At 36.6% G+C, this 13,015-nt stretch overlaps 1 protein-coding gene across 1 annotated transcript in view; it reads left to right on the forward strand.

Moving 5' to 3' along the window:
* The window catches only part of LOC129401413 (heparan-sulfate 6-O-sulfotransferase 3-like), a 407,384-nt gene extending 399,013 nt beyond the window's left edge, over window positions 1-8,371 (forward strand). Inside the window, exon 2 of the mRNA XM_055124210.1 lies at window positions 8,237-8,371. Coding sequence (XP_054980185.1) covers window positions 8,237-8,246 — 10 coding nt within the window. The 3' untranslated portion in view covers window positions 8,247-8,371. The remainder of the gene's footprint in view (window positions 1-8,236) is intronic.
* The last annotated feature ends 4,644 nt before the right edge of the window (window positions 8,372-13,015 follow it).

A 13,015-nucleotide genomic window follows, 5' to 3' on the forward strand; every position in this document is an offset into this window, starting at 1 on the left:
TGGAAAGGGTATGTTGATGGTGTGCATGTCCGGGCCCGACAGAATGCACCCTCTTAGTAGGAAAGTAGAAATAAAAAGATGGGTGGAAAAAGGCAAGTCATCTGTCCTCTAAACAGGCGTCCATCTCTTGTTCTCCTCATGTTAGTATGTGACAGTGACATTGACAGCATGAACCATTCAGAAACTGGAAGTCCTCTCATTCCAACGCCCTGGTAGACAGACATCCCCTCAAGTCCTATTTTCCTTGAACCCCTGCATCTCCAACTCGTCTTTCTCCTGCCACAGAACTCAATATCCGGATCATTAGAACAGTTACTTTTATGGTGTCCTTGAAATAATCTGGGCCCCCCATTCCATTCCCCATGTGAATTCTCAGTAGTGGGCTTCTCCCGGTCTCTGGAGAAGGCCACATGGGAACATATCAGCTTCTGCTTTGTTTGCCATAAAGAGGGTAAGCAGCTGAGGGATCAGGGAAGAAATGTTCACTGATGAGTCATTCTCTTGGCTGCCCCCTCTGCAAAGCCAGTCTTGCCTCCACCCGGCCCTTGCCCATTCTTCCCTTTCATTGCTTGAGCTCAACTCCTGGCATTGTGCATTTTCACCTTCAGATTTGTTTTCTTCAGGTCTACCTTATTATAATTTGAGGAAGTGGTATTCTTCTTCCTGAAGAAGTGATCAAGTTTGCCTACTGTGGAGAGTCTTCACTTACTCCTTCAAGACACTATGAAGGCAGTGAATTGAAGCCAAATTACCTCAACTCTTATGTTTAGTTCTGACCTAAAAAAAATACTTGAGAATTACATAACTCAATTTTTCTCCTGGCAAAAATCTTCTTGGTTACTGTTAAAAATTCATCTCACTAAACATATATTTTTGTGCTTCTATGTGAGCCCACTTAATTGTAACTTTTCCTTAAATAACTGCTGTCACCACCTCCGTATCGGCCATCCAAAGGTTTCTTTCCACTGCAGTTTTGATTCTCCAGCAGCTTTTCAATCTCCTGTACTAAAGACCACAATACTTTGAAAGGCACCCAGCACTCCTCTTAACCTACCTCTGGGTTAACTCTAGCTCTCATTTATTGCCACTTTCCTGAACTCAGAAAGTTCTTCTGGATATTTCCATGTCGACCACAGTTTCATGGTACCTAAAAAAAATACTACTAATTTGCCTCCTTTTTCTCTTCCTCTCCAGCCCTCCTGTGATTTTCTAGATTTGACTCTAATGAATCTCTAGTCATGGGGCCCAGAGAGGGAGTAGATGTAGACCAGGCTGCTCAACACTTGAGCACTTGCCTTGCATGTGTGAGACTCTGAATCCAATCCCAGGCACTATAGGAATAAAATGCATCTCCTCTGGGGAGTATTCCCAATATTTTCCTTCTCAACTGTATAGTTTCATTCCAACACTCAGATTACATTGTGATTAAGTATAACTCCCTGTCTCTGTTAGACTATGAGAATATTTGATTGATATTTTATGGTGTCTGGTCTAGTACTTTACCAGGCTTGGGATGAGCCTAATTTGGGGATGATAAAATTTTATCCCTTCTCTCCTACTTTTGGGATGAGTAACTATGCTCTGGAAGTCTGTAGAATGTCATGCTGAGTATGAACTATTACCCCCAAGTGATTCCCTTCTTTTCCCAGGGATTCATTGTTAATGTGTTTGATGGCCTCCACCAGGCCAGGCTGGAAAAATAAAAATTATAACTCTTAAACTATTTTCATTATTTTAATTCTTTTATTCCAGTAAAAGAAGACACTTCTTATGACTCGGCATACCCTTATTCTGAACTTTATTTTATAGTCCATAGTTCATTGCTATCACATAGATTTGTATTGATCTCTTTATAAACTGGTATCATGTCCAATATGAAATAGACACATACCTACACATACTTCTGTCTCCTGGATACCATATTTATAATAGTATATGTGCATATATATACATATATTTTTTACCTACCATATTCATAATAGTATATGTGCATATATATAAATATATTTTTTACCTCTGTTTATTTCCACATATTTTGTTTTGTGTTTTGGCTTCACCTAGAGGTGATCAGGGCTTACTCATGGCTCTGTGCTTCATCTGGTCATGGAAGACCAGATGAAGTGCCAGGATTGAACCCAGGTTAGCTGTATGCAAGACAAGCACCCTAGCCACTGTATACTAAAAGGGGTTAAAGAACCCCTTTTCATATCTCTGTTTAGATCTTCAGAAAAAACACCAATCTAGATATTTTTCATTAGGAATGCAGGCAATAGACAACTGAGGCATTTATCACAATAAACTTTACTTTTTTGAAACATGCGCAGTGATACTGATGAAATTAGATACTTCTGTTACCTTAGTCCTATATGAAAACTTATCATGAAATAGAATTTGTATACAGATAAAAGGTATTATGAATTATATTACTTACTAAAATCTAACAGGAATTATGAAAGCTAGAAATCAAGCATATACTCTGGATATTACAAACGATATCACAGAGCATATTAATATTTTTTCATCCCTCTCCATACCTTAAATTTATCTTCTGCCTACAAAGATCGCTCAGAAGTCACTCCATGCACTGACATTTTTGCTCTGACTTCAAACCAATAATTTTGCTCAGTGGGTAGTTCAGTAAATTTGGAAACTCTCTATGAGAGATAGGTAGTGCTAATAAACAAGTTGGCTTGAACAAAATCATTCTTTGAGTGTACAGTCGAACTTTTAATCAATTTTATGAGCCTTTGTGATGTAGTACTATTACTTTCTGGTTTTCCCATTGGTACTTGCCATGGGAGCCTTTATGATTTGTGGTGTGACTTTAAAAAAAAACTTTTCTGTTCATCTCAGTAGAACATTGGTATTTGTGAAATATCACACCAAAGTTGAATTTTAATTGTATTACTGTGAGATCTGCTTGTTTTTAGGACAATTTAAGAAAACTACCTTTGTACTTTGGGTGTCAAATAAAGAGCTCAGTTTGCTGGCCGTGGTGCAGCATTTTGGAGTCTGGACAAGAATGGAATTCTCATATTATAGAGATTGGCCATCTATCTTTTATTCTGTGGTACAACTATTTACCAGTCCCACAGCCGGAGAGATTGTTCATCAGGCAGGGTGCTTGCCTTGCATGTGGCCAATCCAAATTTGAGTGCTGGCATCCATATGGTCCCTAGAGGCCCTCCAAGTAGTGATCTCTGAGCACAGAGCATGAGTAAGCCCTGAGCACTGCTGGGTATGGCACAAAAATGAAAACACACATATAGGAAGCAAGATATTTACTGTTCTCATCAAAAGTTGTGATGATTTCCTTGAACTCACAAATTGCCCAAGTGATTTCTGGGTCACTTGTTCTTAGAAACCACATGATGATTAATAAGAAAGTATGCTGTAGCAATATTTTCTCTGGTGAGCAAAGGCAGTGATGGTTGTTGCTCATTATGAAATAGCTTGTGGCCAATGTGCAGTTGTAGCTTGTCATAGAGCATTTGGCATCACAGCTAAAGAGGAGAAATTATGATATTGGCAAAATTTTCTGGGCAGGTATCAAGTATACCAGCGCTGGACAAACCGTTGGCTGTGGTTTCTAAACTCCTAGTAGGAACCTTTCAAACTCTCCTGGGAAAGTTCTGGTTGAAAGCAGCAGCCAATTTGTGCCATGTCAAAATATCAACCAATATCATGAAAGCAAGTTTAATCTCTCGTGGCTACAGCTATGTGTATGCTATCTTATTTCATTTTATGACATTTTATGTTTCATTGATCGTTCTTTTTTTTAACGAAAATTTTATAAACTTATCTGATGTTAGGAAAAGAGAAGAGTTGGATGGTCAAAGTCCCCATCTTAAAGAACAGAGACAGTAATCTTTAGTTTCTTGGTAGTGTAAAGGGCAACACTTGTGGTCATATTAGCCAGTCCTGAATGTTTGTATCGAATCTAGAAAATGCAAAAAGATCTTGTCTCAGTTTTCCAAGCAGTGGTATTAGTTTCATTCAGGTGTTACAGTGTTGCGTTTCATAATTTTAGCTACATATTGAAGCCTGAATTCTCTGTTCAAGCTTCATTAGTAGTGATTAGCTAACACAAATGCATCTCTGATTTATGCATGTCTAAAAATGATTCTGAAAAACCATCTTGTGCAGGGTTGATTGTTTTTGTGTACAGTTTGTCCTTCTAGAACATTTTCTTTCAACATTGTGTTCAATTAAACTACCTTCGGGAGCTTAACACTGGCAAACTGCAGTCCTCTGAAAATTAGCCTCATAGATGCAGTTCAGTAAATTAAGAAGACATATTTTTGTGACAATAAGAACCTGGGACTAAATTTTTTAACAAAACAAATTTATACCAGGAGAATTTCAAAAATATATATATCATATATTTCTAAAGGAATTTATAACATTTCAATATGCTTTAACAGGCCTTCATTTATATAAAGCTTTATGTATGGAAACCTCACTGACATGTTTTTGTTTAGTCTGGTTTTTATGGGAAAGTATTTACCTCTGTAAAATTGGCAAAAAATAATTTAACATTTTTTTTTCAAAGCTTTAGCTGGCATGAGAAAACTCTGAATTGAGCCAGGAATTTTTTTCTATGGCCTAATTTGTGTGTTGCAATGAGCATAAAATTTGCATCTAGTTTTAATTCTTTGCTGGTATTTATGTAATGCAAAATTAAATGTTGCAGAGCATTAATTAACCAAGGCAAACCATATGCATCAGCTGAATCTATATAGTAAAACCTATAAAATGCATATAGGCTCAGAACTTGAGTGTAAATAGATATTTTTTGAACAAAATCATTTAATATATGTCACAGACAACTAATCAAGTAGTAGAAACCCAGGTGTTGAAGGATACATTTTTCCATTCTTCTGGGAGTTAAAATATTTCTCTTTTCCTACTTTGAAATGTTGCCTTAAAAAAACCAGTGAGAAGAAAATGATTGAGGACCACATTAATAATTTGTGGGGGACTGAAAATTAATATGGTGCAATTAAAAAGTCTGATTTTAGTGTCTTTAGAACTTTCTTTTTTAAAAATGAGTTTTAAGAACCTTATCTCAGTTTTCTGAATGTCTTCATTGTATTCAAATTGCCAACTATGATAATTCTAGCCGGAATAACAAAAGAAGATTTTGTGCGCTAAAGGAAAATGTATTTTTTTCTAACATGCCATAAGTGTCATTGTTTGGTTATGTGAGCTCTTCAAGATCTTGGAAACATTCTTTTTAAGCAACATATTTATTCTTCCACCTGTACCATAACCCCTTTAATAGGATAAGACATACTCCCATATATTTTCCCTGTGGGTTTGGGAATCTATAGCAAATTTCTACCTTGCTACCTGAAAGGATAGTATAATCCACCTAAAAAAAGTAAGATTGTACTCGCATAGCTGTGGGATTTATTCCACTTGCAAACTAACATTAGCCTGCAAGGTTTTATGAAGCCAGCAAAAGAAGTGAGAACCCATCTAAATAGAGGGTATCATATTATGAGATAAGTCAGAAGGAGTGGAATAAATAAAATTAATCTCAATATTCTGTGGAATATAGAAATCAAAAAACAAGAGAAGAGACAGTACACAATAATGGAAAACCCTTGTCATTGGATCACAAAATGAACAGTGGGAGAAATGGGGTATATTTGAGTATATATAAGGATGTACTTGGGGTGTACATATGTGTACATAGGAGAAATAAGGATAGGTGGTGGAGAGTTACAATAACATTAAATATAAATATTTTAATGTTCCCACTATTGTAACCATGATCTAAATTATAATTGACTCTTTTATTAATTAAAAATTGTGTTGAATTATTATATGCCTAAAACTCAACTATTAGCACCTTTGTAAATCATGGCTCATTAATGCAATTTTTAAAGGGGGAAAAAAGAAAAATAATATCCTTAATAAATACATGTTTTTTCAATCAAGAAAACAAAATGGAAACTAAGGCTTTGTTACTTGTTATGGGACAAGAGCATGACTTTCTTCCTTTCTTGGATTCCTTTTCTTCACTACTGTCCCCCAAGCAGATGCTTTGACCCACATACCCCCAAATCCCAGGGGCTGGTGAGCAGCAGCCATCGGGCAGGAATACTTAATGGGCATGTCTGAGAGCTGAGGATGAATCAAGCATAAACCTGGCCCAACTTTGCCCTAGAAACACTGTCGTTATCCTCAAGAGCTCTTGCCAAGCAAAGTACCTTCAGAAAATGTAGAACATATGCCATAAGAGGTGCATATAAATACCTCAGAGAAGAGTTTTTAATGCTGTCGTTTGAAAATCACTGGGCATTGCCCCAGTTAGATTCTCTGCAGACAGAATCTGCAAGGTTCTCTTCAGTAATGGAGGTGGGACAAATCATGCTAATCTAATATCAGTCAGTGGCTACAAGTGAATCTCAATTGACAGTCTCGACTGTGATCCTATGGAAGGCCTCAAAAGTCATCAGGCACCAGAACTGCCCTAGCATCCCTAGCAACTCCTTAGCAACTCCTTCTGAGCCCTACCTGTGGGGAACATTGAATACCTTCATGTTTCTAGGCCAATAGTTGCGGAATGTGATTGAGACTTAGAATTGGTTGAAACACAGGCAGACAGACAAGTGTCCTAAGACAACTAACCTTCCCTTTCTGGGTCTGCACCTCTTGGTTTTATTCTCCTTATCTTGCCCCTAGGGGCATTATTGGAGGAATTCTATAAGTTCCTTAAGGCAGTAATGTAGGGAAGATAAGAACTATCCCTTTCTTCTCTTCACTCCTTTGCTAGCTCAGTCTTGGACTTTTGAGCCCTGGTCATTCACCAACAGATGAGAATTAGCTCTTAGCAAGTAGACATTGTCCAGAATTGGTTGTTTTTAACTAGTCTCTTTCACTAGATGTGGATCAAGGGTCTAGAGATTAGGACATGCAATAGAATAATCCCAATGTGACTCAATTTAAGGTCCTGCAAGGAAATATGGCAGGTCTGTGGTCGTTCAGGAGCAAGTGTTCACAAATCAAGAGGAAATAGGATTTGAGAACTTCACCTTTTCCATATGAGTAAGAAAGCTACTGTTTATGACAGACATTGATTTTGGGGAGTAATTTAATGAAAAGTGTAGTACTATGAAAAATTTGATTTTGCTGTGTAAACCTAACATTAATTGTAGTCATTTATGTGAACGACTTAGCATTTATCCCTAATTACCTACAGCACCATGATTATTCAAAATACTAAATATGTGTCAGATCGATGTTTTTAAGTTGCATTGATTATAACACTAAAATTCACTCGTGTGTGACATTTCCTCTTCATTTGGGGAGTTGAAAGGAAACAAGGTTTTTCGCAGAGGACTTTAAGAGCATTTAGGTGCGAGGGTGGGGGATTTTTTTTTTTTAAGGATAAAAAGATTCCTCTATACTAGAAAAATTAATTTGAAGTCAGTTTGACTATGACCACTGTGGACATTAGAATCCTGTAATACTGAGGTTAGTGGTTAGAAATAGCACGGACACTGGCATTTTAACAGTCTTGAAATTAGCAGTTAATTATCTGGCTCTTTTCTCGTTTTATTTGTGCTGCTTCTGTTATTACCAAGAAATGGTATTATTGAACCCTAAAAATTTGTCTGCCTTCATGCCAGCCAAGCAGATGAATCTACATTATCCCTGATAGGCTGAAATAAATTGAAGTTCAAGGAATTAAATCTATGTAGAGGATGTAATATAAATTCCTCCCTTTCCTGCTCTGTAAATTAGGCCTCAGCCTCTCCTCTACAATTTTATCTTTCAGTCTCACTACTAATTTCATCATCTTAAGACCACTTTGCTTTAAAATTTATTTATTTGACATAATTTTACAATGAAGCAAACAAAATAAGGCCTATTTCTAGGGTTGGGGCATCCTTGGCAAATATTCGTTCTATAGATGAATGATTTTACCACTGCAAAAGATTTACTGAGCATGAATCAATCAGGGTTGAATATTTAATATCTACTATGGAGGAAACTCCTTTGAAAGATGAAACAAGTTGAAAAGAAATTGTGTGCTTTTTTTCAACTTGAACTTATTCAACAGAGTCCTTTTAGTACTTCCGATTATAGTTTTGAAATACAATAGCAGTGGTTAGTTTAATGGAGAACTCTGGCTTCATTGTTAAACTATGCCAGCTATTTAGCTATCATCAAAGTATCTTCTGAATTTTAGGCCAGCTAAAACCTCTTCAATTCTGATTTATAGTGCAAACTGAAAACTGTACCTCCACAAAATAGAAGTAATGAGACCAGTGGAATGACTTTAGAAAAACATGGAGGAAAACAAACAAACAAATTTTAACGCCGATGGTGGAACCTAGACCTTTGCTCATCATCTTTTAGTTGTCCCTGGAAGAGCGATGAAGCTATATTATCTTTCTTGCAAGAGATACTTCTTCAAATGTGTTCAACATATTTGTGCTGGTGTGGATGCTGGATCTTCCTTGAAATTGCAAAACTGGTGCTTGTAGGTAAATGTTTGAAAGAGTACATGTATTCTCTGTCTTATTATTTATATGTGTTGGAATGGAAACAGTAATGCCATCTCTAAGGTAAAAGTATCATTAGTGTTTTGATCCTTTTGCTCAAATCCTGCTGAATTAAAGAAGTCCAGTTTAATCAAGCTGTGGGATCAGCATTTTGACCTCTTTAGTAGAGTTTTTACTTTGTAAAATAAAGATGAGCAAATTCATCCAAATATTAATAATATATTTGGAATTGGTTTTTGGATAAGGCCAAGTAACTAGTCTATTTTCATTTGAATGGCCAGCCACCCTCCACTTCTGTTGTACAAATTGCTGATGTTTAAATGCATTTTATAAGTGATAAGTACAGCTTTCCCAGAGATAGTTAAATAAAATGGAATCTTGGTTTTATGTTCTGTTAATATCTATTTGCATATCTTTAATGTTGTCAGCTCAGAAAGACTGAGATGTTAAGTTCCTAGAGAATAGTTTTACTTCTGCTAGTTTACAATCAAATCATCTGAGAAAGTGACATAAAATTATGGACTTTTCCAATATCTATTACACCTGCTCCAATAATAGTGGTATTCAGTGGATTTTTTATGCTAATATACTTTACTCTGTCATTTTATTTATAAATCTTTTCTTCTGTTTTACAACTGATTTTTTTGTCACAAGTCTTGGATTTTACAGACAGTCTTGATTTTAAATACCCTTTCAATCTTTGATTAAGTATTTGGTGCTGTCTAGAGCTTTTTTTGGGGAGAACCATAGCCATTGTACATATTTATAATAATTGCATATTTATGAAATAAATTAATCTTTTTGAATTATTATCACAATCACCCTTCATATATGCAAATGTATTTTAATCCCCAGAATTTCTATTTGCAATATTTTAATAAAGTAGCAAAATGAGAGGTCAAATGTTGATGTGTTTAAATTCTATCATTTACATCGAGGCTGATTACAATGAGCTTAATGACCCTGGTTTGAATCATTCCTCTCCTTTGTCCTTGATCTGAAGTAAATTTCAGGGTCGTACACTTATTTATTCTTTAAGGAGAAATACCGTCAATCGAACATAGGCAGATTGACATTTATCTTTAAAACACTTAGTGGGAACAGTTAGTTTCAATTGCAAAGGTGTTTAACAAGCTTCATAATTCTAGGATGGGCCTTTGTAAAAGAATTTCAAGCCTCAAATAATAAAAGTGATTCCCTTCAACTTGCTACCTCTGGCAGCTCAGGTGGTAGAAAGAGAAAATGGATATTTGCTGGGTGACAGTGTGGCAATAACATAAATGTGATGCACAAAGTGAACATATAAATAGTATTTCAGAAACAGAATCATCTTAGTCCCTGTTGATTATGGGATAGGTGCTAGACGTTTTAATGGAATTGCTTCTTAATTACCGAACTCTCTTTGATAGCCATGAAAAAAGATTGGATTGGACAGTATTGATTCCAGGCACTTCTGTTCCTCTTTAGGGATATTCTGAGCTGGCAAAACACATACCGATGGGCAGACAAGACTGCTTAGTTTGCCCTCTGCTGAATTTGATCAATAGGAACCTATTTCTGTATCAAGGAGAAGTGGCTTTGTTAATTTAGGTCTGGAAATCTCATCATTAGATACTCTTGAGGAAAAAGATTTAAAATATTTTAGTTAAGCTATAAATGGCATGTCTGAATTTTTCATAGTAAAATTTGTTTTTCTCTCTTCCTTTTTTTCTTTTTGCATGTCAAGTATTTTCAAGTATTTTTTCCTCAGTCATAAGCTAACAAAGCCTTAGCTAGTGGCTTCCAGTAGCTAGTGGGAAGATATATCCACCCTACTCAGTTAAGAATTTTTCCTTTTTCCAGAAAAATGTCCGAGAGTTATAGAAGTTGGAGGAAACAAGGATAAAATTGTAATAAAGATTTGGATAAATTATTCTTTAAAATCATTTTCTAAATAAAATATACCTCGTTTTGTATTCTGTGCATTTGTTCTGGGTCTTACATTTACTCATTTGAAAAACATTTACTGAGTCCTTGCTATACTCAAAGGTAAATAACTAGTTGATAACCTTGCATAGTAATGCATTACATGTTGGGAATGACAAAACTGTATTTTTCTAATTATTCACCTCTTCCTTCTCAGTCATACTTACAGTAACAAAATGCTATCAGGCATATGGGTTGTTCATGTGACATGAGATTTATAATGTTATTTATCAGCTTAAAACAAACACCCAAAGAACATTTGCCTTAGGTGTTGTCTTCTCAGTCCTTCTGATGGGGCGATTTCTCTGACGGAGCTCAGCCTTGCTCGACAGAGCAGGAGGAAACCAAGACTGGGCAAGGCCACGCCTGGCAGGCAGGTACATTTCAGACTCAAGGTGCTCTGGCTTGATTGCCTTGATTTCCTTTTTTAATGTTTGGAATTAGGTTCTAAGAGAAGATCCTGCTCAATCAGTTACTTTTGTCAGTTTCTCAAGACAAAAATAAATAAATAAATAGCCATCACGAAAAAAAAAAATCCCTGATCTTTAAATTGTAGATTGAGCTCTGTAATTCCAAGATCCTATTTCCATTTCCTGTTATAGAAATTCTGAGGAAGTGGGGACTTTATGAAGAGGGAACACTGATTAAAAAAAAAAAAGATTTGGAAGAAAGAAGTGATGGGGCTAGGCTGCAAGGCACTCTTCTGAGACTGCAATAGGGGCTCATTGGCTTATTAATTTTTATTGTAAGTAGCTATAGGGGGAATTCTATATCTGTCTGAAAGTACAAGAACTGTATTACTGTTTGTCTGTGATAGGCAGTTTGGAAATAGAGATGAACTGGACCTGAAGTTTGGGGTTATAAATTGGCTCTCGCATTTCTACTGCTACTTCACAACAATAGCACTGTAGCACTGTCGTCCCATTGTTCATCGATTTGCTCCACGGGCACCAGTAACGTCTCCATTGTGAGACTTGTTACTGTTTTTCGCATATCAAATATGCCATGGCAACCCTGTCAGGCTATTCCATGCGGGCAGGATACTCTCGGTAGCTTGCCAAGCTCTCCGAGAGGAACAGAGGAATCAAACCCGGGTTGGCCGTGTGCAAGGCAAACATCCTACCAGTATTTCTGTCCCTCCAGTCCTTCACAAGAATACAAGACTGAATATAATTTTCTTCTTGTTTTTCAAAATGTTGACAAGATTGCAGAATATGTTCCTATCTAACATGCAGACGTGGATAAAAGATACCCTCTTAACTGTAAAGGGATTGATCCTTATGCAAAACAGATTTTTGTAACTTAAAAGTACAAATTGAATAAGGATGTAATTAAGAGACTCTTTATAAACTGATTTCAACATATGCATATGTTTGTGTGCCCCATTTTAAAAGTTGGTATTTCAGAATTACAGGAGTGGTTTGAAGTTGGACCTGAGAAACAGTTTCAAAGGTTATTTGCTTGCTTGCTGCTTGTTGTGGCTATAATGATGATTAATGAGCAAATTGGTTTACTGTAAATGCTTTTGAGTAGCTAAATTCACTGTATGGTAGTTATTAAAAGCAAGATATTAGATCCTTTGATTTGGAACTCATTCTAGAGTTAAAGATATTATACATGACAAACCAGCCAAGATACAATTTCTTTGAAAGTGTTATTTTCCCTAAGATATAAACGTTTTTCTGTGGGTACTAATTGATCCATATGAGTTTATAAAAGCAGGACACAAACCTGACAAGGAACAGAGAGGTTTCGAATCTTCCAGAAATTTAAGCAGTTTAACTAGGAAAGCTGTTGCTTTGGAATTCTGCTCGTTCTTTAAGTGCTGATGGTATATATATCCGTGAACTTGGTTACTAAGAGTCATCCTACTAAGAGTCATCATACTGCCCCTCTCCAGGCTCATGCATTTTCTGCAGGACTTCATAACATAATTCTCTCTTTTGTTGGTGTATCTGGATGTTGGGTTCTGGTCTGTGAATGCAGCAATGACACAACATTAGCAGTATCGAGTCATTAGCCTGATCTACAGACCCTTTAAGATTGAACACCTTGGGGCTGGAGTGATAGCACAGCGGGTAGGGCGTTTGCCTTGCACGCGGCCGACTCGGGTTCAAATCCCAGCATCCCATATGGTCCCCTGAGCACGGCCAGGGGTAATTCCTGAGTGCAGAGCCAGGAGTAACCCCTGTGCATCGCCAGGTGTGACCCAAAAAGCAAAAAAAAAAAAAAGATTGAACACCTTTTGCATCCAAGAAACAATGCAGATTTGCTAAGTTTTTGTCTTTTTCAAAATCTTAATACTTAGGAAACTGTTGGGGATTCATATGAACATCGCAGTCGCTCTCAGAAATGACTGTATTACCTTAAATTCTTTGTAGGTAATTTTTGGTTAATAAAACCAAGTCTGGTGACGTGGGCCGGCTGCCCCCACCTGCGTGATTCCATCTCATTCAATCCTGAGTTTTAAAGCAGCTTGTCAAGAGGTGTAACTTATGTTCAAATAATGTGTGTGAGCTGGACATCTACTG

This window comes from Sorex araneus, chromosome 1 (assembly GCF_027595985.1).
Source record: "Sorex araneus isolate mSorAra2 chromosome 1, mSorAra2.pri, whole genome shotgun sequence".
Lineage (NCBI taxonomy): Eukaryota > Metazoa > Chordata > Mammalia > Eulipotyphla > Soricidae > Sorex > Sorex araneus.